This window comes from Sus scrofa, chromosome X (assembly GCF_054392235.1).
Source record: "Sus scrofa isolate SSC_HxYL_T2T_F1_AM1 chromosome X, Sscrofa_HxYL_maternal_Yorkshire_Landrace_v2.0, whole genome shotgun sequence".
In the NCBI taxonomy this organism is placed as follows: Eukaryota; Metazoa; Chordata; class Mammalia; order Artiodactyla; family Suidae; genus Sus; species Sus scrofa.
In genome coordinates, this window is record NC_139401.1 from 46,549,411 (window position 1) to 46,573,401 (window position 23,991).

The 23,991-nt window shown below is 53.4% G+C and overlaps 1 protein-coding gene across 7 annotated transcripts; it reads left to right on the forward strand.

The window, feature by feature from the left end:
- Positions 1–7: 7 nt before the first annotated feature.
- On the forward strand, positions 8–23,957 carry HDAC6 (histone deacetylase 6). 7 transcript variants are annotated; one of them, XM_005673600.4, is made up of 29 exons: positions 8–469; positions 1,197–1,319; positions 1,404–1,532; positions 1,672–1,760; positions 3,607–3,691; positions 3,790–3,830; positions 4,960–5,056; positions 5,192–5,289; positions 6,646–6,750; positions 6,859–6,927; positions 13,998–14,124; positions 14,221–14,286; positions 14,377–14,436; positions 14,507–14,596; positions 15,180–15,286; positions 15,376–15,443; positions 15,652–15,817; positions 15,934–16,062; positions 16,235–16,403; positions 16,741–16,874; positions 17,648–17,716; positions 17,828–18,020; positions 19,739–19,888; positions 21,938–22,112; positions 22,228–22,622; positions 22,711–22,815; positions 22,950–23,096; positions 23,192–23,320; positions 23,549–23,957. In XM_005673600.4, the coding sequence occupies exons 1-29, from the start codon at positions 374–376 to the stop codon at positions 23,615–23,617; spliced, it is 3,480 nt and encodes a 1,159-aa protein (XP_005673657.2). In that variant the 5' UTR covers positions 8–373; the 3' UTR covers positions 23,618–23,957. The 7 variants fall into 7 exon arrangements, with proteins under 7 accessions (XP_005673657.2, XP_003360363.3, XP_005673656.2 ...); XM_003360315.6 differs by having other exon boundaries at positions 8–125; XM_005673599.4 differs by lacking the exon at positions 8–469 and adding an exon at positions 586–804.
- The last annotated feature ends 34 nt before the right edge of the window (positions 23,958–23,991 follow it).

Here is a 23,991-nt window from a genome sequence, read left to right on the forward strand (position 1 = left end):
ACGGCGCGCCGCGCGGGAAGCCAGGGGGCAGGGAGAAGACGCCCTTTCCTAACTCCCTCGCTTGCTTGCTTGCACTCTTGAGTCACCGCACGGTACAGTTGGCGCGAGTCCGGTGGGCTCCTAAGGTAACTGGACAGGGACAAAGAAACCGCGGTCACGACCGCCAGGGTGACAGCTGTGGCGATTGGGGGAGGGGAGAAGCTTGAGCCCGAGCGCCGCGTCAGGCAGCCGGCGCGCGCTTCACGCAGGCGCGGCACGGCCAGCGTCGCGCACTGACGCGCTGATCCGCCGTTTGTGCGTTCCGCTGGAGGCGCAAGGCCGGCTCTCACCGGTGTGGGCGGGATCGGGGCGGGCTGTAGAGAGATCTGGCCCAATGGAAAAGAGAGGCTCAGGCACCCGCGGCCCTACAGGTCGCCGAGAAATTGGCGGCGCGCGCCAAGGGCGGAGTTTGAGAAAGGGGCTGCGCCAAGTGAGTGGAGGGATTCGTCAACGTCGACAGCGGGGGCGGGGAGGGGGGGGGCGGGTCTGGGGGAGGGGCTCGGAAATGGCTGTAGGGGCTTGGGGAAGCGTTTGGGGTTGGGCCTGGGCAGGGGGTGGAGCCTGGCGGAAGGGAAAGGGCAGTCCCCTGAGGAGCTGGGCTCCTTGAAACGTTAGGGGCGGGATCTAGCCTAGTGGAAGGTGCCGGTCCAGCCCGATAAGGGGTGGAGTTAAGTGGATCGTTAAGGGTGGAGTCGGGGCCCGGGGCTGGGGCTGGCTGAGTGAAAGGGTGGGTGATTATCCTGGGAGATTGGCTGGCCAGGGCAGGTTTGCGAAGGGGTGGGGTCTGGGCGAGGCTTTGAGGAATGAAAGGATCTGGGAATGGGGCTTGATAGAGTGAAAGGGGCGGTGATTAGCTGGCAAGGGCTGGCTTAGATCAGGACTGGGCCAGGGGGTTAATTGCTCTGTGAAAGAGCCAGACCGAAAGGGTAAAGAATAGTGTAAAGGGGTGGAGCCTCGTGGAATGGGCGGGACCAAGTGGAATGGACACCCCCTTGGAGGGAGAGAGCCTTGAGAGAGGCGGAGTTTAGAGGTGGTGGGGAATAGATAGCCTAAGGGATGGAGGCTAGCGTAGGGGGCGGGGCCTGGGAAGGGGCTGGGATGAGGGGTCTTCAGGGCGCTCGGGGCCCCTTCTCAGTCACCTCCATCCCACCCCCCAGAACCGCGTCAGGGGTGAAGTCTCCCCAGCCATGACCTCCACCGGCCAGGATTCCACCACAACCAAGCAGCGAAGAAGTAGGCACAACCCCCACTCCCCCCCACACGACTCCAGCGTCACCTCGGTGAGGCCCCTGACCGGCCCTCTTGAGGGGGAGGGGGAGCAGTGGGCCGTGTACTGGACTCTGACCCTTCTCTCTGTTTGGCAGAAGCGAGGTGTTAAAAAGGGTGCCGGACTCCGCTCCAGCCCCAATCTAGCGGATGTAAAGAAGAAAGGCAGAATGAAGAAGCTTAGCCAAGCAGCCGAGCAAGACCTAATCGTGGGGCTCCAAGGGCTGGTGAGAGGGGGCCTGGCTGCAATGTAGCCTCCTGTGACAATCAAAACCGTGAGGTTCTCCATCCTGGAGAGTGTGGGAGGTTCCCTCTGACTCAGGCTCTCAATGCATCAGCCTTTCCCTTTTTTCTTTTTCCTCACAGGATCTGAACCTGGAGGCCAGGACACCGTCTGGCACTGGCTTGGTGTTGGATGAGCAGCTAAATGAATTCCACTGCCTCTGGGATGACAGGTGAGGCTGGCTTCTCCAGGCCATACTCAAATCACACAAACATACACCCTTAGAGCCCATTAGCAAGAATGAATCCTTTCTTACTCTAGCACATGACCTAGGGAGACGAGGCTCAGGCTCGAATGGGTTCTTTTCATTTAGTCAACACATATCTATTGAGAGCCTACTGTGTGCCCAGGGATGGTGATTACAGATGTATCAGACCAGATAGACAGGGATCCTTCTCCAGGAGCTGACAGGCGATAAGGAGAGCAGGTCATCAAACAGCCGCCAGCAGTGTGAGGTGTTTTCATGAAGAAGGACTCGAGACCAGGGGAGTCAGAAGTGTTTAATAGAGGACCCTAGACTAGCATCCAGGGTTCCCAGGAGGCTTCCTTGAAGAAGGGATGTCTGTGCTGATACAGAAGAGTCACACGTTGCAATCTATCAGCACATCCTTTTGGCTCTATGTTCAGAATCTCACCTCTCCTCTCCGCCTCCATTGCTGCCACCATCATCTCTGACCTAGACTTGCAGAGGCCTCCCACCCTCAGCCCTGCTGCCCATGCTCCCCCTCCACGCCAAAAATATGTATAAGATGATGTTCTCTCTCTTTAAGTCCTTCAAGGGCAAACTGTTGCCCTGAAGGTAAAGTTCACATTCTTCACCCCAGCCTCTTGGCCTCTAAGGTTCCACGTGATCTGGTTCCCTAGCACCTTGGTGACCTCATCAGCCAGTCCTCCCCCTCATTCGCTTTGCTTCGCTTCACCTCACACACACTGGTCCCTTTACTGTGCTTCCAACATGCCAGGCACTCCCTCCCCTCAGGCCTTTACTCTGGCCAATGCCCTTTCCAGAAATTCACTTCCACCTTCTCTCCCAGTTAACAGTCATGTCTCCAGGAGACCCTCAGAGAGGGCTTTGCTTGGCCACTCCCCTTCCCCTGAGCTTCAGATTATTCCTAGCCATGTCATTGTTTGTCTGTTGTTATACTTATGTATTCACCAGTTTAGTATCTATCACCCCTATCCCAGTGGAAGAGTCAGGATGTCAAAAGACTTTACTATTGAAGTTCCCTTCGTGGCTTAGTGGTTAACGAACTCAACTGGGATCCACGAGGATGCGGGTTCGATCCCTGGCCTCGCTCCGTGGGTTAAGGATCCAGCATTGCCGTGAACTGTGGTGTAGGCCGGCAGCTGCAGCTCCAATTCGACCCTTAACCTGGGAACTGCCCTGTGCTGTGGGTGCAGCCCTAAAAAGACCAGAATAAATAGGGTGGTCAGGGGAGGCCTCAGTACGCGAGTGGGGATCTGCAGGAGGTGAGGATGTGAGCTACAGAGAACATCTGGGAGAAGCTTGTCCTGGGCAGGGGGAAGTGCCAGCTGGGACCTACTCAGTTTGGTTGAGGAACACGGAGGAGACCAATGCAGGAGAAGCAGAGTGAGTGGCCGGGGGGCGGGGGAAGCAGGAGGAAATGAGGCTCAGGGAGGTGACGGGGTGGATGGTTAAGGGCCTTCTGGGGCGGGGGAGCACTTTGGCGCTTACCCTGAATGAGATGGGAGCCATGAGAAGGTTTGAGTAGTGGAGGGACGTGATCCGATTTGAGTTTTAACCATTGCAGAGAGAGGGACAAGGACAGGACCCCAGAGGCCGGTGAGGAGGTACCCGGGCGAGAGGTCATGGTAGCAGCGGTGGAGGTGATGAGGAGAGGGGCAGGCTCTGGATCTATTGTGAGAACCGAGCCAGCAGGCGCCAGGGCTGACTCCAGAGTTTCCGGCATCAGCAGCTGTGGACAGGTAGATGGGGAAAGGTGCGCAGGAGCAGACGTGCTCACCAGTGTCATATGTCTGTGTCTCTGTCAACCCAGCTTCCCTGAAGGCCCTGAGCGGCTCCATGCCATCAAGGAGCAGCTGATGCAGGAGGGCCTCCTGGACCGCTGCGTGTCCTTTCAGGTGAGTTCCCCAGCCGACACCCCGTATGGAGGGCAGCAGCTGGCAGGACCCAGGCACAGCCAGAGCCTTATAGTTCTTTATTCCTCATGTCTCCCCAGGCCCGATTCGCCGAAAAGGAGGAGCTTATGTTGGTTCACAGGTGAAGGCTTGGGTGCCTTGTAGGGATGGGGAGGAGGCTGCCCTGGGCCAACCAGGGCAGGCTGGATGCTTTGGCAAGAAATGTCATGGGCTCTGTGGCCTTGGGCAAGTCACTGAGCCTCTCTGAATCTCATTGTTGTCATTGCCTTTATCTTGGGGGCCAGTAAACCTGTGTGAGGTACTTAGAATGGTGCCTGATGTATCATCAGCCCGGATGAACTCTCGTTACTATAATCTGATGTGTAAACAGATGACGGGTATGTGGACAGAGTGATCAGGAGGTTCCTCCAGGGGGCTGCAGGAACCCAGGGTAAGGGGCCTGGTGAGATATGGCTCAAGGGACATTAACTTGGCAGAGAGGGTATCTCAGCTGAGCTTTAAGAAGAGAGAGAGGAGTTCCCTTGGGGCTCAGTGGATTAAGGATCCAGCCTTGTCACTGCAGCTGCTTGGGTGACTGTTGTGGCACGAGTTCAATTCCTGAATCCCTGTGGCCCAGGAACTTCCACATGCTGTGGGTGTGGCCAAAAAAAAATAACTAAGAGGAGAAAAAGATGGAGTTCCCATCATGGCTCAGCGGTAACGAAACCAACTGGTATCCATGAGGACACAGGCTCAATCCCTGACCTTGCTCCGTGGGTGAGGGATCTCGCATTGCCATGAGCTGTGGTGTAGGTCACTGCCACGGCTTGGATCCCACATTGCTGTGACTGTGGTATAGGCTGGCAGCTGTAACTCCAATTGGACCCCTAGCCTGGGAACTTCCATATGCCACAGGTGCAGCCCTAAAAAGACCAAAAAAAAAAAAAAAAAAAAAAGAGTGAGAGTGATACAAAGAAGCCTGAGGGAAGGGAGGTACAGATGGCTAGAACACTCTGGCCAAAGGCCTGGAGGTAGGATTTGGTGTGGCCAGAGCAGAGGGAAAGGGATGTTACTGGAAATGAGGCAGGCTAGGGATGAAGCAAGGACTGTGTTCTATATCCCAGTTATTCCCCCCATTGACAGCTGAAGGAGGCCTGTCTTGTCCAGGGGGTTGGTGCCTGGAGGAATCAGCTGGGAAGGGGACAGGGCCCTGGCTCAGGGACAAGGAGAGAGGCAGGCCTCTGAATCTCCTCTCCCATCCACCTACCCAGCCTAGAGTACATTGATCTGATGGAGACGACCCAGTACATGAATGAGGGGGAGCTCCGCGTCCTAGCAGACACCTATGATTCGGTTTATCTGCATCCGGTATGGCTGAGAGCTGTGAGGGCAGAGGGTGGAGGCAATGCCCATCCCCCATCCCCCCCACCCTGGGGGGAGCAGCTGAGCAGACAGGGCTGCTCACCCCCTCACGCCCTCTCTGGCTCCCCACTGTCTCTGCAGAACTCATACACCTGTGCCTGCCTGGCCTCAGGCTCCGTCCTCAGGCTGGTGGATGCCGTCCTGGGGGCTGAGATCCGGAATGGCATGGCCATCATCAGGTAGGACCTGCTGGCCTTTGGCTTTTTATGTTAAAAAAAAAATCCTTTCTCAAATATAAAAGGTAATGGTAGGGGTAGTATGTTTCCACGGTTCAAGAATCAAATGGTTAGGAGTTCCCGTTGTGGCTCAGTGGTAACGCATCTGACTAGGATCCATGAGGATGTGGGTTCGATCCCTGGCCTCGCTCAGTGGGTTAAGCATCCGGCGTTGCCATGAGCTGTGGTGTAGGTTGCAGACAGGGCTCAGATCCCACCTAGCTGTGGCTGTGGTGTAGGCCGGCAGCTGCAGCTCCAACTGGACCCCTAGCCTGGGAACTTCCATATTCCTTGGGTGCTGCCCTAAAAAGAAGACAAAAAGAATGGAACATTCTAAAAGGTTGAGGGGGAAGGTACAAGTTAAAGTCCTCTCCACGCCCCCCCCCCACCCCCGTCCCCAATCCCCGGCTTCCTCTCCTGGAGGTAGTCACTGTATAACCAGTGACTCATGTGTCCTCCCAGAAATAGTCTGTGCCTAGTCATGGAGGAAATACCATCTTTTGCTGATTCTGAGATGTTGCTTTTCCACATTTGTAACATCTTAAAATCCAGGTGCACCTTAGAAACGAGGAGGTCTCAGAATTCCTTTGGCAGCATTTTCTGCTTTGTTGTCGGCCTGTAAAATCCCAGTCCATCTTATCGTCACTGGCACCCCAGAAGTGATGACATGCAGAAGATGTAGCCTTTTTTCCTCCCTCCCCCTTTTTTTTTAACCACAAACGGTGGTAGCACCTGACCCACTCCTTTGCGTACTGTGCATTTTTCACTCACACATGTTGGACAGCTTTTCTCTGAACAGCGTAAAACAGCACTACACAGTGGCGCAGTAAGCCAACCAGCCCCTTACCATGGAGCGTTTTGGTTCCACCATTTGCTTTTTCCAAAAAAAAAAAAAATGCTGCAGCAAATATCATCCATTGATAAACATGTTATTTCACCCTTTTTGTTATATAGGTTGTGGACTAAGTCCCCAGGAGCAGAAGGACTTGGTATGAGGGTGTATGCATTGATAATTTTACTGAGCATTATTAAATTTCCTTTGGAGGAGAAGAGCAGACTGGGGGTTGTGGAGCCAAGGGCCCCAGTTACTCAGTGGGTTAAGGATCCAGCATTGCCATGAGCTGTGGTGTAGGTTGCAGACAGGGCTTGGATCCCGCGTTGCTCTGGCCAGAAGCTGCAGCTCCGCTTGGACCCCTAGCCTGGGACCTGTGCAGGCATTGGCACTGGGGACGTTCGTGGTGTAGGATTAGGGAGCCGGAAAGAGTCCCTCTCTGCTGAGGAGGACCCCCTCATATCTATGGCCTTCCCTGTCCTACCCAGGCCTCCTGGACACCACGCCCAGCACAGTCTTATGGACGGGTATTGCATGTTCAACCACGTAGCCTTGGCCGCCCGCTACGCTCAGCAGAAGCATGACGTTCAGAGGTCAGCAGCAAGCAGCTGGGCGGGTATAATGAGGGTGGGCACGTCTGGGCACTCCCCACAGATGCGCCTTGATCTTTTTACCCAGTGGCCCCCTCTCTCCCTTCACAGGGTCCTTATTGTGGATTGGGATGTGCACCATGGTCAGGGAACACAGTTCACCTTTGACCAAGACCCCAGGTATGTCCCAAGTGCCACACTAGCTGCTAGACTCCCAGCCACCCCCCTATACCTTCACAGACCCAGCCAGGAGGGGCCCAGGAGGGAAAGGAAGGCATTCGCATTCATGGGGCCTGCCCTGGGAACAGGCTCTGTGCTGCTCTCTGTGTGTCTGCTCTCTCTCTGATGTTCACCTTGAGGCAGGGACTGTTGGGTCCCCCATTTTACAGATGGGAAAGCTGAGGCTTACAGCTTAGGTCCCGCAGAGAAGAAGTTGACACAATTTGAACCCACAAATATTTGGAAATCTCACCAGTTTATCCTGGAGCTGGAGTGAACCTCAAATTACTACCTTGTTCCCCCGATTATGACAATACTGCAAATGATTTACTTAAAAAATTAAATAATGAAAAAGTGAATAAAAAAATGGAAGTTAAATAATGTAACATTGTCTAAAGCAGTGAGTCTCCTGTAATTCCCATCGCCTCAAAAATAACTGTTGATAGGGAGTTCCCGTTGTGGCTCAGTGGGTTAAGAATCCGACACTGTGTCCATGAGGATACGGGCTCGATCCCTGGCCTCGCTCAGTGGGTTAAGGATCCAGCATTGCTGCAAGCTGGATGCAGCTCAGCCCCATCGTTGCTGTGATGGTGGCTGTGGTGTAAGCCAGTAGCTGCAGCTCCCATTTGACCCCTAGCCCAGGAACTTCCATATGCCTCAGGCGCAGCTGTAAAAAGGGAAAAAAAAAAAAAAACCTTTGAGGAGTTCCCATCGTGGCACAGTAGTTAACGAATCTGACTAGGAACCATGAGGTTGCAAATTTGATCCCTGGCCTTGCTCAGTGGGTTAAGGATCCGGCGTTGCCGTGAGCTGTGGTGTGGGTCGCAGACTCGGCTCAGATCCCGCGTGGCTGTGGCTCTGGCGTAGGCCAGGGGCTACGGCTCCAATTCGACCCCTAGCCTGGGAATCTCCATATGCTGCAGGTATGGCCCAAGAAATGGCAAAAAAGACAAAAAAAAATACACCCTTGATAAAGTTATATCCTTAACAGAGTTCTTCCTGTAGATGTACAAACATCATTATCATCATTATTATTAATATACTACCGCTACATTTCTTCAGCATCTCACTTTTTGCATTTAACAGCATGACAGGGACATGTTAGTGCCTTTGAAAAGCATCTCCTTCTTTGTAAGCACTTTACAGTGTTCCATTGTATGGTTGTACCTTTAGTCATTTAACCCCAGGGTGTTTACAGCGCTTCCCAGTTTTTGCCATTACAGACAATTCTACACTGCATAGTCTGGTCAATACATAATGTTATATTGCTCTGAGTATATCTGTAAGACGAATTTCCAAGTCATCAGAGAGTCAGTATGCATTAAAATCTGGAATCTACTGCCAGACTTCCCTGCAGAAAATGATTGGGCAAGTCCTTATCAGTAGGGGACATGACTAAATAGTTGTTTTATCCAACGTTTATCAAATTCAACTGCATACATTCCACTGTTTCTCCATAGCTCCTGTGCTCCTATGACCCATTATCTATTTGGGGTTGGTTGTTCCCTAGACACTGCCTTATTATTTCCCATTTCATATTGTTGAGAGGTGTCTAGATGTCTAGATTTTCATTCCTTTCCAGGATATTTTCCTCTCTGGAAGGTTTTATGCTTTTCTTTGTCCCTAGCATTCTGAATCACCTCGCCCCTCATTCTGCTTACCAGTAGTGGTAGACATCTTACATCTGAACACTCATGCCTTTCGTAAATCCTCAGAAGTTTTCTTCTATTCGATCTTTGATGATTTCTTCTCCTGTGTCTCCTCTGCTCTCTCTCTGTTAGTCAGATGTTATACTTTCTGGGTTGACCCTCGGGGTCTTTTATTTTTTAATCTCATGTTTTCTGTCTCTTTTGCCTTTTGCTCTGTGTCCTGGGAGATTTCCCAACTTTGCCTTCCAGTCCTTCTGTTGAATTATTTATGTATGTATTCTTTTAATCTCCAAGAGCGCTTTCATCCTCTCTGTCTATGCCCTCTCATTCCTGATCTTGTTTTTATAGAATACTAATTAGAAGACTTAAATTTCTTCTGTTCTGAGAGTTCCCATGTGACTCTGCAGGTTAATTATCCAGTGTTGTCACTGCAGCAGCCTGGGTCACTGCTGTGGCTCAGGTTCGAGCCCTGGCCCAAGAACTTCTTCATGTCGAGAGTATAACCAAAAAAAATTTCTTCTGGGAGTTCCCATTGTGGCGCAGCGGAAACGAATCTGACTAGGAACCATGAGGTTACAGGTTCGATCCCTGGCCTCGCTCAGTGGGTTAAGGATCTGGTGTTTCCGTGAGCTGTGGTGTAGGTCACAGATGCAGTTCAAATCTGGAGTTGCTGTAGCTATGGTGTAGGCTGGCAGCTGTAGCTCTGATTCAACCCCTAGCCTGGGGACCTCCATATGCCACAGGGGTGGCCCTAAAAAGACGAAAAGACAAAAAAAATTTCTTCTGAATTGCCTCTTTTTTTTTTCTTTTTTTTTTTTTTTTGCTTGTTAGGGCCATACCCAAAGCATATGGAGGTTCCCAGGATAAGGGTCCAATCAGAGCTACAGCCGCCGGCCTACGCCATAGCCACAAAAACATCAGATCCAAGCCATGTCTGCAACCTACACCACAAGCTCGCGGCAATGATGAATCCTTAACCCACTGAGCAAGGCCAGGGATCGGACCTGAAACTTCATAGTTCCTAGTTGGATTCGTTTCCGCTGCGCCATGATGGGAACTCCTGAATTGCCACTATATTCTGGGGATGGGGATGGTTGAACTGTTCTTTCTTGGTCCTCCTCTTTTTTTTTTTTTTTTTTTTTTTGGCTGCACCCTCAGCATATGGAAGTTCCTGGGCTAGAGATTGAATCTGAGCTGCAGCTGCATCCTGTGTCTCAGCTGTGGCAATACTAGGTCCTTAACCCACTGCACCAGGCCAGGGATCAAACTCATGCCTCAGTAGTAACCCAAGCCACTGGAGATAACAGCAGATCCTTAACCTGCTGTGCCACACCGGGAACTCCTTGGTCTTTCTCTTTCATGCTGGTGGTTTTCCTCAAATGTCTAGTAATCCTTATTTGGCCATTTAAACCTAAGAATGAAGCACTGTTGTAGGTAGCTGTCCTCAGGCTGCTCTGCTGTGGTTCATGTAGGTCTGTTTCCTAAAAGGCATTTCCCTGGGACCAGGGGCAGGAAATGTCCATTACAGGTCTCAATTTTAGGGAGTGTGGACAGGGAGATAAAATCCTGCCAAATTCTGGGGAAAGGGAGGGGTCTCTTCTTGGGGTAACATCTCTTTTTACCCTTAGCCTGGCCAAACGTTCATCTGTTTTACTCATCTCTTCAAATCTAGCCTTTGGCTTTTCTGATTATCTCTACTATTTTATTGTTTATTTTTTGTGTTTTTAATCTTTTTTTCTTAATGAATTGTATTGCATTTATAGGTGTACAACAATCATCACAACCCAATTTTATAGCATGTCCATCCCAAACCCTCAGGGCAACCCCCCACACCCCAACCTGTCTCATTTGGAAACCATAAGTTTTTCGAAGTCTGTGAGTCAGTATCTGCTCTGCAAAGAAGTTCATTGTGTCCTTTTTTTAGGTTCCACATGTGAGTGATAGCATTTGATGTTGGTGTCTCACTGTCTGACTGACTTTACTTAGCATGACCATTTCTAGGTCTATCCATGTTGCTGCAAATGCCGGTATTTCGTTCCTTTTCATGGCTGAGTAATATTCCATTGTGTATATGTACCACCTCTTCTTGATCCACTCCTCTGTCGATGGACATTGAGGTTGTTTCCATGTCTTGGCTATTGCAAAGAGTGCTGCAATGAACATTGGAGTACATGTGTCTTTGCGAGTCATGATTTTCTCTGGATAGATGCCCAGGAGTGGGATAGCTGGATCAAATGGTAATTCGTGTTTTTAACCTTTATAAATTTCTTCCTCTGGTGTTCTTTATTTTGTTCATGTCTCGCTTCTTGAATTGACTGCTTCAACATTTATCAACTTGTTGGCCAATATTGTTTCATCTATACCTGCCCTCGTTGCCACCCTCTTGTATTACATTGAAGTTAATCCCAGATACCACCATATCATTTCTCTGTAAATATTCCAGATTATATCTCTAAAATGTAGGACTTTTCTTAATAAAAAGAAACATAACCATGGTATTATGCCTAAACAAATTACCAAGAATTCCTTAATATTACTAATCATTCTTCTTGTTGTAATAAATGCACTAGAGGCTATAGCTGTGTTCTTTTATGGATATATTATTGACTATGTATAGATGTGGAAAATTAAGACTATATTTAATACATTCTTCCTTAATGAATAAGAATGTATAAATGGAAAAAAAAAACTTACCCATGTCCCTCTCCCTGGTCCCCCTCTCTTAGTTTCTTTTTTTTTTTCTGTCTTTTTAGGACCACATCCATGGCATATGGAGGTTCCCAGGCTAGGGGTCAAATCAGAGCTACAGCTGCCAGCCTGTGCCACAGCCACAGCCACACCAGATCCGAGCTGCATCTGCGACCTACACCACAGCTCAACGGCAACGCCGGATCCTTAACCCACTGAGCGAGGCCAGGGATCGAACCCGCAACCTCGTGGTTCCTAGTCTGATTCGTTTCTGCTGTGCCAAGACGGGACCTCCTCCTTCTGTCTGCTTTGTAAACTTAGTTTCCTTGGGTGTTCTTTCTTTTTTTTAAGTTTTTTGAAGTATAGTTGATTCACAAGGTTGCGATGATATCCGCTATACAACAAAGTGATTCAGTTACATATGTAAACACATCCGTTCTCTTTCAGATTCTTTTCCTACATAGAATATCAGGTACAGTTCCCTGTGCTATACAGCAGGTCCCCGTTGGCCAATAATTCCATATACCTCAGTGTGCATAAGCCAGTCCCAAACCCCCAGTCCATCTCTCCCCCACCCCCCACCTGTCCCCAGGTGTTAGTTCTTCTGTTTGTTGACTCTGGTGGCTCTTGTGGGGTGGACTTTCTTCAGTCCTTTTCTTTAGTCCTTTCTTTCCCCAATGATAATCTTTATGTTCCATTGTGTGTTTATCTATCAGAGTCAAAAGTAAAAGAGTCATCCCCCATCTATGCAAGACCCGAGTTTTCATTCCCTAATTTGGATTTCATTCCCTAATTCCAAGACAGTTCTCTTCAATTTCAAAAATCCTTTTATGCCAGTCGTATTAAATTTCACAGCTGCGTTATCAGCATTTATTAAAATGTGACTGTTAAGTTGGTCTAGAGTCATTGCTTACCACTATTTCTTGCATTTCCCTAAAAAAAAAAAAAACTACCTTAAATCCTTTCTGCATGCGGATGGGCTTTGTTGTGGTGGTTGTTGTGTTGTGGGAGAAGGTGAGCTCCACCTCTTACTCTTCTGCCATCTTGATCCCGCCCCACCCCTTAAATCCTTTCTGGAACAAGGCAGGAAGGTGGATGAACAAATGATGAAAGAATGGATGAGGGATTATTCATTCTTTTTTTTTTTTTGTCTTTTTTGCCATTTCTTGGGCCGCTCCCGTGGCATATGGAGGTTCTCAGGCTAGGGGTCGAATCGGAGCTGTAGCCACCAGCCTACATCAGAGCCACAGCAACGCTGGATACAAGCTGTGTCTGCCACCTACACCCTGGTTCACATCAATGCTGGATCCTTAACCCACTGAGCAAGGCCAGGGATAGAACCCGCCACCTCATGGTTCCTAGTCGGATTCGTTAACCACTGAGCCATGACGGGAACTCTGAGGGATTATTCATTCTGATCGCCTCAGTCAGAATCAAGCCTTCCTACCACGCTATCAGAACATACACCATCGTGTCTTTCCAGTGTCTGTTTTGTGTCAGTTCCCCTCCCTGCTCTGAATGCTCAGTTTCTCACCTAGAAAATAGAAGTAGTGGAGTTGGCTTGTAAGGTATTGGGGACAAGGGGTTGCCCCCCCCTTACTGGCCCCGTGGAGCCCCAGCCAGCATTCCCACTCCAGCTCCACATACAGAACCAAATCTCGCCTCTCCTAACCCCTAACCCAAGTCTCCCCACTTCATTCAGGGGAAACACCAAGCTCCCTAGCCTGGCCTGATGCTCATTTCAGCCTTAGCTTTCCACCAAGTAAGAGCCACATGCCCCCGTGGGCTTCCAACATCACAGACTTGTCCTGCTGGTCACCACCTTGGTCACAGGGGCGGGTGGGTGGGAGGGCATGATCTAGTGTCCCCCACAGGGCAGGGGTAGGATAGAACTGAGAGACCTCAGGATCTGAGAGCTGGAACTGGACGGGCCCTGAGGGGGGCAGCAATGTTTGCTGAGGGCGGGGTTTCAGTAAGAGACCAAACACTTGAGTGAGTGAGGTCACAGATAAAGGGAAGAATTAATGATTGAGAGGATGAAGAAGGTCGAGACTCAAAGGATGAATGAATGTATGAATTAAAGAATCAGGAGTTCCCCTCATGGCGCAGTGGTTAACGAATCTGACTAGGAACCATGAGGTTGCGGGTTCCATCCCTGGCCTCGCTCTATGGGTTAAGGATCCGGCATTGCCGTGAGCTGTGGTGTAGGTTGCAGATGCGGCTCGGATCCCACGTTGCTGTGGCTGTGGTGTAAGGCCGGCGGCTACAGCTCCAATTCGACCCCTAGCCTGGGAACCTCCATATGCCGTGGGAAGCAGCCCTAGAAAAAAGGCAAAAAAAAAAAAAAAAGAATCAACGGGGGGGAAGTTCCCGCTGTGGGTTAAGGATCTGACTGCAGCAGCTCGGCTCAGGTGGCTGCGGAGGCCCAGATTCCATCCCCAGCCCAGGGCGGTGGGTTGAAGGATCTGGCATTGCTGCAGCCTCAGCATAGGTTACAGGTGCAACTCGAATTCAATCCTTGGCCCATATGCCATAGGTGCGGCCATAAAAATTAAAAAAAAAAAAGAATTAGTGGGGGAACTAAGGAGAGAATGAAAGAGTAATTGAGTAATCTGTGGTAACTATGGGTTGGGGGTTTTTGGGGAGACTGACTCTCTCCTCAACCCCTTCCTCTTCTTTTTTCTCTGCCTCCAGCGTCCTCTATTTCTCCATCCACCGCTATGAGCAGGGTCGGTTCTGGCCCCACCTTAAGGCCTCTAATTGGTCCACCACGGGTTTTGGCCAAGGCCAGGGATACACCATCAATGTGCCTTGGAACCAGGTCAATGTCCGCCCACCCTTTGCCCCCAACGTGAGGCCCACCCCGGCCTTTCAAGGTAGACAGCAGGACATCCCCATCATGCCTCCCTGTCCGCAGGTGGGGATGCGAGATGCCGACTACATTGCTGCTTTCCTGCACCTCCTGCTGCCAGTCGCCCTTGAGGTCCTGAGGGGCAGGGGTGTGTTGGGGCAGGGTATGTTGAGGGATGGGCCGTGAAGGCAGGTGGCCTCATGTGGTCCCTTCCCCCTGCAGTTCCAGCCCCAGCTGGTCCTGGTAGCCGCTGGCTTTGATGCCCTCCAAGGGGACCCCAAGGTAAGGCTGGCTCACTGGGATGGTGTGGGGAGCAGAAGGGGACCACGCTGACCCTCCACGTCCCCCGTAGGGTGAGATGGCCGCCACTCCGGCAGGGTTCGCCCAGCTAACTCATCTGCTCATGGGTCTGGCAGGAGGCAAGTTGATCCTCTCACTGGAGGTGAGTGACCCACTACGGCTCTCAGCCTGTGGAACCTGGAAGACAGAAGAACAACTTGCCAGGAGTTCCTGTCGTGGCACAGTGGTTAACGAATCTGACTGGGAACCATGAGGTGGCGGGTTCGATCCCTGAGTTAAGTGGGTTAAGGATCCCACGTTGCCATGAGCTGTGGTGCAGGTTGCAGATGCGGCTCGGATCCCACGTCGTAGCTGTGGTGTAGGCTGGCGGCTACAGCTCTGATTCGACCCCTAGCCTGGGAACCTCCATATGCCACACGTGTGGCCCTAGAAAAAGAAAAAAAAAGAAAAAAGAACAACTTGCCAGCCCAGCAGGTGTTTCTGTCCCATCATTTCCCCTCCCTAGCTGGGCAGCCTCACCTGTCACTCACCTTGCCTTGGGCCTCCATCTTCCTTAGGTAAAACAGGCATCATAATAGTGGTTACCTCATAGTGCTGTGCAGCCAGTGACACAAAGTCAGCCTTCAGAGCCTTGTTGCTTGACATGTAGTCAGCAACCCACTGTTACTACTCGCACCCACTAATGTCTGCTTCTTCGCTGACAGCCCTCACATTCCCCCTCCTAGGGCGGCTACAACCTCCGCTCCCTGGCTGAGGGCGTCAGTGCCTCACTCCACACCCTTCTGGGAGACCCTTGTCCCTTGCTGGAGTTCCCGGGCGCCCCCTGTCCCAGGTGAGCCCAGGTGGAGAAGGGGAGAAGCAGGACCCTCACTGCCCCACTCAGGGGCCCGTGGGTCACGTTGCCCTCCCCTTGCCCTCCAGTGCCCAGGCGTCACTATCCTGTGCTCTGGAAGCCCTTGAGCCCTTCTGGGAGGTCCTTGTGAGATCTGGTAGGAGGTGTGGAGGGTGCTGGGTGGGGGGGAGTTGGATGGGGGAATGAGCAGTGGGAGGTCCCTTGGTGGAGGTCCCTTCTCTCTCAGTGGGCCCTGGTTCCAGGCCTCGCCCCCTTTGGAGGTTTGGGTAAACTGAGTTCCAGAGTATTTGGAGAATCCAGGGTGGGGGGAGTAGGAGGAGGGTGACTGTGGCCTCCCCTTGCAGCTGAGACCCTGGAGGACGAGGACACCGTGGAGGGGGACCATGTGGAGGAGGAGGAGGAACCATGGCAGCCCCCTGAGCTACCGATGCTGGCGTGGCCGGTGCTGCAGGCTCGCACAGGGCTGGTCTACGACCAACAGATGATGGATCACTACAACTTATGGGACAGGTATGCAGTCAGAGAGCCAGGCGAAGTGGGGACATGGGGAGGGACCCTCCCAGGGAGGGACCCCCCCCTTCAAACACAAAGCCCCCTGCCTCAGGTTCCCCCCATCCCACCCCCAGCCACCACCCCGAGATGCCTCAGCGCATCCTGCGTATCATGCGCCGACTGGAGGAGCTGGGCCTCGCCGGGCGCTGCCTCGCTCTGCCCGCCCGTCCCGCCACGGATGCTGAGCTGCTTGCCTGCCACAGGTCGGACCCCGGCAGCTGGGGGTGGGGGTGTGGGATGGGCGTCCTGGGGGCTGGAGCCTGGGCTTGCCTCTCTGGTACACGGAGCTGCTGTGACACATGGGAGGGACACGGAGGGGACAGAGTTACCTGACCGTCCCCCCAAGTACCCCCCCACCCCCCACTGTGCCTCCAGTGCTGAATACGTGAGTCGCATCCGGGCCACGGAGAAGATGAGGACCCGGGAGCTGCACCGCGAGGGTGCCAACTATGACTCCATCTACATCTGCCCTGGCACCTTCGCCTGTGCGCAGCTGGCCGCGGGCGCCGCCTGCCGCCTGGTGGAGGCTGTGCTGGCAGGAGAGGTGCCTCCACTTTGGGGAGGGGACCTTAGGCTCCAGGAGAGGAAGTTCTGGGGGTGGGGGTGGGGGTGGGGGAAGAGGCAGCTCTGAGAATTTGGCCCGGCCTGAGAAAAGGGGGCGCGGGCAGCGGTCTGTGATGGGGAGGGGCCCCCAGCTCACCAGAGGCCTTGCTGGCGGGGGAGGCACCCCCAGGGAGGGATGGGGGCTCCAGGGCTGGGGCCCCCTAGCAGCTGGTGAAGTAATAGAGGGACCGGAGAGAGGAGAGAGGGGAGAGGAGAGAAAGGGAAGAGAAAGCGGTGAGGGTGCATGTTCTCATCTTTGCTCCCTGCCCCTTCCCCAGGTTTTGAATGGTATTGCCGTGGTGCGCCCCCCTGGACACCACGCAGAAAGGGACTCGGCTTGCGGTTTCTGCTTTTTCAATTCTGTGGCAGTAGCTGCTCGCCATGCTCAGGCCATCAGTGGGCATGCGCTGCGGTGAGGGCTCCCTGGCTCCCTCTCCCCCCACCCAGGGCTTACTCCTCAGGCCCGGCAGGGCTGCCCCCCGCCAAGTCACCCTGAAACACCCAAGGGCCCATCGCCCTGCGCTTTCAGAAAAGGACCAAGGATCTAGCCTTTCAGTGTTTTCCGGGATAGGACGCCAGACTCTGGCACCCAGATGCTTATAAAGCAGAATCCAGGGTCCCCTAAACCCAGAATTTCTGGCTGCTATGCCAACAGAACCTAGAGTGTCACGCCTTGCTGTGTCTCCCCTCCTTACTTCAAAAGACCCAGGATCCAGGAGTTCCCGTTGTGGTGCAGTGGAAATGAATCTTAACTAGTGAGATTGTGGGTTTGATCCTTGGTCTCGCTCAGTGGGTTGAGGATCCGGCGTTGCTGTGAGCTGTGGTGTAGGTCACAGATGCCTGCTCGGATCCCGCATTGCTATGGCTGTGGTGTAGGCCGGCAGCTGTAGCTCCCAATGGACCCCTAGCCTGGGAACCTCCATATGCCGTAGGTGCAGCAGCAAAAAAAAAAAAAAAAAAAGAAAAGACCCAAGATCCAGCCCCCTGAGCCCCTAAGTACTTGCTCAGTGAAACCCTTAGGACCCTGATAGGACCCATAAGCCCACCATCTAGTGCTTTCCCCAGGGTGCCAGGGTCTTGCCACCCTCAATTAATGCCTCTGCATACAGACTACAGGGATCTAGCCCCTGCCCTCCCCTAGGAGGGCGAGTATCCCAGGTAACTGAGAAGCTGTCCCCTCCCCAGGATCCTGATTGTGGACTGGGACGTCCATCATGGTAACGGCACTCAGCACTTATTTGAGGAGGACCCCAGGTGAGGCACTGGGGCAGGGAGTGGGGTGCGACCAGGGAGGTGGGCAGACTGTGCCTCAAGGCAGGCCAGCCGCTACCCGCTAACCAGCCCCTTCCCACCCCACCCCTGCAGCGTGCTCTACATTTCCCTGCACCGCTACGATCATGGCACCTTCTTTCCCATGGGGGATGAGGGTGCCAGCAGCCAGATAGGTCAGGCTGCAGGCACGGGCTTCACTGTCAACGTGGCCTGGAATGGGCCCCGCGTGGGTGACCCCGAGTACCTGGCTGCATGGCATCGGCTGGTGCTTCCTATTGCCTATGAGGTACCGTCCCGGACGCATGCGACATGACTGTGTGGGTGGCAGCGAATGTGCATGTGTCTGATGTGCCGGTGACTGATCCTGTGAGAGGGCCTGTGGGTGGCCGTCCTGATGGCTTTGAGGCAGGGGACGTGCCTGTGATGGCCTCTGGGTATGTTTGACAGGGGATAGTGGCTTCCTTCTCTGTGTGTAACTGAGAGGGACCCCTGGGTGTGCGGGGGCAGGCATGCCTGGGGGTGTGCCTGGCTGTGTACGTGTCCTCTGTATTCACCATCACTAGTGCCTGTCTGTCTGTGACAGTGGCCACATGTGACTGCCATCTCAGTGGAGCCACATGTGCAAAGTGGGGAGGGGTTTGCGTGTGTGTGAGCCCTCGCCCAGGTAGCTCTCTGTCACTACCAGTTCTTTGTGTGATGGGTGTGATAGTGTATATCACTGCACATGGCTCTCTGTGACCCAGTGTCAGTGTGACAGTCATATCTCTGTCTTCTATGGCCTGTATATATGTGCCTGACGTTGCATGAGTGGCTGTAGGTAGCTGCCTTCTCTGTGTGTAACCTCTCTGTGTCTGTGACAGATCATGTGTGTGTGTGGCTGACTGTGAAGGTGGATGAGTGTGCGTGCCATCGCTCTGCCCTCTGTGCAGACATGAGTGTTCAGGTGTGTATGTGTGTCTGACGCCACACAGTGCCGGGTGACTACCTTCTCTGTGTGTGTGTGTGTGTGACCGTGTGTAAGTGACCACCTCCTGGGGGCGCAACAGTATATATGTGACTGTGGAGACTGCAGTGATGGTGTGTGTATGACTGTGTGTGTCCATGTGGGGGTAGCGGTGGCTTCCTGTTCCCTCTGAGAAACTGTGCGCGTGACTAGTACCATGTATGAGTCCGGTCTGTAGGAGATTGTCTGATTGTGTGTGGGTGTGTGGCTGGCTGTGACCACCTTCTGTGTGTGGCGCTTGTCACCTTCTGTGATGGAAGCGTGTGTGCACCTCGCTTTGGCGCTGTGTATATAAAACCCTGTGTTAGGGAGTTTCCGTCATGGTGCAGCAGAAACGAATCCAACTAGGAACCAGGAGGTTGCGGGTTCGATCCCTGGCCTCGCTCAGTGGGTGAAGGATCTGGCATTGCCGTGAGCTGTGGTGTAGGTCACAGATGCGGCTCGGATCTGGCGTTGCTGTGGCTCTGGCATAGGCAGCTCTAGTTCCAATTCAGCCCCTAGCCTGGGAACCTCCATGTGCCGCAGGTGCGGCCCTAAAAAGCAAAAAAAAACAAAAAAACCCTGTGTTGTGCACATGTGTCCCCAAGTTTGATCCAGGGAGGGGAGGGTGTGCCTCTTGATCTCACTCTCTGGTGTGTACGTGAGGACATCTCCCTCTCTGTCTCATGTCACCATCTCTTGACATAAGTCTCCCCATCTCAAGACTCTGCTTCATGTCCCCATCTATCCACTTCTGGTGTCTCCATATCTCTGCATGTCGCTTGCGTCTCCAGCTCCGTGTCTGATGTACCCACGTCCCCAAGTCTCCCATGGGTCTCTCCATGTCCTCCCCTCGATGTTTTCAGGGCTCTGGTCTTATGTCTTGCAGGTCACCATCTCTCTTGACTTGCATCGCCGTATTTTCATTTGTCCTTGGCTCTGGGTGTCTGGGTCTCCCTCAACTCCCGCATCCCCAGACCCCCGACCCTCATGCTCCTGTGTCTCTTCTCGCCCCACCGCAGTTTAACCCGGAACTGGTGCTGGTCTCAGCTGGTTTCGACGCTGCCCGGGGGGACCCGCTGGGTGGCTGCCAGGTGTCACCTGAGTGCTACGCCCACCTCACCCACCTGCTGATGGGCCTGGCCAATGGCCGTATTATTCTAATCCTAGAGGTAACTCTCTCGGTCCTCTCCCCTGGGTGGGAGGGTGTTCGGGAGACTCAGAGTCCTGTGTCTTTTCTGCTGACTGGCTGCCACACTCAGGACAATTTCCTAAACTCTCCTCTGAGTGTCTCCAGCTGAGGTTGTCATCATACACTGGGCATGAATAATAGCACCAACATGAGCAACTTGAATTGAGCACGCACTGTGTGCAAAACAACACTCTTCTCGGCACCTGACTTGCACTATTTTTTTTTCTTGCTTTTTTTAGGGCCGCAGGTGCGGCATATGGAGGTCCCCAGGCTAGAGGTCAAATTGGAGCTACAGCTGCCAGCCTACACCACAGCCACAGCAACATCAGATCCGAGCCGTGTCTGCCACCTACACCACAGCTCACGGCAACACCAGATCCTTAATCCACTGAGCGAGGCCAGGGATCAAACCCGCAACCTCATGGTTCCTGGTCAGGTTCGTTTCCACTGCGCCACAGTGGGAACTCCTTGACTTGCATATTAATGCATTTACTTGACAGAGCAGCCTTGTGAAGTGTGGTCTGCTGACCTCATCATTTTCCTCTCAAGATCAGGGAAACTAAGGAACAGGGAGGTATAATGACTAGCCCAAGGTCACACATTTACTGGCAGAGCCAGGCCTTGAACCCCAGGCAGTCTGGCTCCAGAGTCTCGGCCTTTTACCACTAATTGAACTGCCTCCAACAAGATCCCAAGACAAAGTAAATTCACTGACTTGTAAATTACCCAGTGCCCCACCCCCACCCCTATGCCTCAGTTTCCTCATCTCTAAGATGTGGCTGGCTAATCCCAGAAGGTGCCCAGCACATGGTAAGCCCTGTGCAAGAGCTTAGCTGCTGCTGCTGCTGCTTTTTGGCCATGCCTGTAGCATGCAGAAGTTCCTGGGCCGGGGCTCAAACCCGTGCCACAGCAGTGACCCAGGTCGGAGCAGGGGCAACGCCAGATCCTTAACCTGCTGAGCCACCAGGAAGCCTCTAGTAGCTTCTTATCAAGTATTGTTCATACATTAGTTTAACCTTCTCAGCAATGTACTATACTGTCACTTTTACTCCTTTACAGATGAGGACAATAAGTCACAGAGATATTAAGTGGCTGGTGAGGTGTCCCCACTGTGTGCCCAGGCCTGCTTGTGGTGGAGCAGGGTGGTGGGCTCTTTCCTCAGATAGCCCGGGTTCCTACCTCAGCTGACCAGCTGTTAGGACCTCACACAAGTCATCCAACTACTCTGAGCCTCAGTTGCTTTATCTGCAAAAAGAGCAGAGACAGGGGTTCCTATCGAGTATAAGAAAAGGGGATTCCCGTACCAGGTCAGAACAGAGATTTGTGGAGTTCCCATCGTGGCTCAGTGGTTAACGAATCCGACTAGGAACCATGAGGTTGCGGGTTCAATCCCTGGCCTTGCTCAGTGGGTGAAGGATCCGGCGTTGCCGTGAGCTGTGGTGTAGGTTAGATGCTGCTCAGATCTCGCATTGCTGTGGCTCTGGCGTAGGCTGGCGGCTATAGCTCTGATTAGACCCCTAGCCTGGGAACCTCCATATGCCACGGGAAGCGGCCCTGGAAAAGGCAAAATACAAAAACAAAAACAAAAAATCAGAGATTTGTGTGGAGACACCAGTTCCTGTACAAGGTCAGGGCGGAGGCTTCTGTGCAGGTGGGGCCAGGGGATCCCATACCAGGAAGGCGGGTTCCCACACACACTGAGCACATGCGGTTGTGAGGATTCAGTGCTTAAAATAGGGTCTGGCACACAGCAAGCTCTTAACGGAAATCAGCTCTCACTAATGTTGCCATCAGTGTGGTAGTGGCGGTGGTTATTATTATCTTACACTTTACAGCACACTTTATCCCCCTGAACAACTACCGCACGCAGTGGGTGCTGTCCACCTGACAGATGTGTGTTCTACTTACTTGTCCCCAGTACCCACCCTCCAGACTTGCAGGGCCCCCAGGGAGGCAGGACATCCAGTCTCCCCAGTTGTCTGAGGACCTCGCCCCATCATACCTTTCCCTCCTCTTTTCCTTAACAAAGGGTGGCTATAACCTGATATCCATCTCGGAGTCCATGGCTGCCTGTACCCGCTCCCTCCTTGGGGACTCACCACCCCTGCTGACCCTGCTGAGGCCCCCACTCTCACGGGCCCTGGCCTCGATCGCCGAAACCACCCAAATCCATCGCAGATACTGGCGCAGCTTGCGGGTCACAAGTGAGGGGGCCTGGGGAATCGGGGGGGGCAGTGGGGGCTCAGGGGAGGGCAGGGATTAGAGGCAGGAGAAGGGATAGCACCCCCACACTCAAGGATCTCCCTCTCATGCTTCCAGAGGTCGAAGACAAAGAGAGACCCTCCAGTTCTAAGTCGTTCGCCAAGAAGCCATCCCAACCAGCCAAGCCTAAGCCATCCAAGGGGATGACCGCCCCAAAAGGGGACATTCCGGAAGCACACACAGGGAAGGCCACCTCGGTATCATCAGTGAAAGTGTCCCCCCCAGGCCAGACGAAGTCAGAGGCAGCCCTAGTGGAACTTACTCAGGACCAGTCCTCAAAGGCTGCCACAGAGGAGGCTGTGGGAGGAGCTAAGCTGATCCAAAGCCCTCCAGCCTCGGGAGGTGACAACCAGACTCCTCCAGCTTCTCCACGGCAAGGATCCACAACTCTGATCTCCCCCAGCAAGCTGGTAGGCAATCTCGGAGCCTTGGAACTGAGAAATGAGGTTCAGGTAAGGCCCCCCCCACCCTCAATAGCAGGGAGAAGGGGCAAGAATCAGGCCTCCTGGATACATCGCTTGTCTCCCTCCTTGTATCCAGGAGTCCCCAAAAGAGGAAGGGCTGCTAGGAGAGGCAGCTGGAGGTCAGAACATGGACAATTTAATGCTGATGCAGGTCTTTGGAAACCAAGCTGACACTGACCAGGTGAGCTCAGGCCGAGGCTAGAGCGGCGGCTTCCTTCTTTGGCCCGTTTGTGCCCCCACATCGGAGCGTGGGCTGTATAGGAGCATGTCAGGAGGAGATGGCATCCCTCGCTTACTCAGTGTCACCCACCTCAGGCCATGTTCTATGCTGTGTCACCACTGCTCTGGTGTCCACATGTGGTGGCAGTACGCCCCGTACCTGAAGCGGGCCTGGACGTGACCCAACCTTGTCAAGACTGTGGAGCACTCCAGGAGAACTGGGTGTGTCTGTCTTGCTATCAGGTATGGCACCGAGGAAGGGGCAGGGTGGCAGCCGGCCATGGAGCAAACCACAGTGGACCGCTGACCCCCACCCAACTCGCACTCCCCAACCTTAGGTCTGCTGCGGCCGTTATATCAACGCCCATATGCTCCAGCACCACGAAAGCTCAGGCCACCCCATGGTCCTCAGCTACGCCGACCTGTCTACCTGGTGTTACCCCTGCCAGGCCTATGTTCACCACGAGGTGGGCCCTGGGCAGACTCTATAACTCCCGTACACTCGCGCACACCCCTCTCCCCGCCCCCCCAGCTTTTGCGATTGGGTCAGGGGCGGATGGAGACCCTTCTGCATGGGGGCTAATGCAAGGGAGAAGGCAGTGGAGGGCTGGAGGGGGCGCAGCGTCCTGGCTGAGGGAGAGGGGTACTCACTCTCTCTCCCCTCCCCTCTCTTGCCTCCTCCTCCTCCTCCTCAGGCTCTCCTGGCTGTGAAGAACATCGCCCACCAGAACAAGTTTGGGGAGGGCGTGCCCCACTCCCGCTAGATCCCAGAAGCCTCTTCGCGGGCCTGCTTTACTCCATCCCAAGTTGTACCTTGGAGGAGAGGCAGCCTCGCTCCCCCCATCCTGAAGCCCCTTTACCACTCCCCAAGGGTGCCGCCCGAAGTGTAAATACTTTTAAGAGGACAGTGACGATCACTTGTACGTCTTTCCCTGCTCACTGCCAGCTCAAGGGACTCCATCTACTCTGCCCCCGAAGGAAGGGGCGGCAGCACAGTCACCCCAAGGCGGGGCTGATGTAAAGATGATACTTTGGAGGGAAGGGGGGATGACTGGCAGGTCTGGCGGGGTGGCATATGCAGTAAAGTACAAGCTGTTACAAAAACCTGGAGAAAGGCTTTGATTTCGAGTGGGTAGAG

What these genes read in the sequence shown, in the direction of transcription:
- HDAC6 (XM_005673600.4), top strand. Translation starts at nt 374, where the DNA reads ATGGAAAAGAGAGGCTCAGGCACCCGCGGCCCTACAGGTCGCCGAGAA. An exon ending in TCGTGGGGCTCCAAGGGCTG is followed by an intron (nt 1,533 to 1,671) that starts GTGAGAGGGGGC and finishes TTTTCCTCACAG; the next exon opens with GATCTGAACCTGGAGGCCAG. An exon ending in TGCTTCCTATTGCCTATGAG is followed by an intron (nt 18,021 to 19,738) that starts GTACCGTCCCGG and finishes GCCCCACCGCAG; the next exon opens with TTTAACCCGGAACTGGTGCT.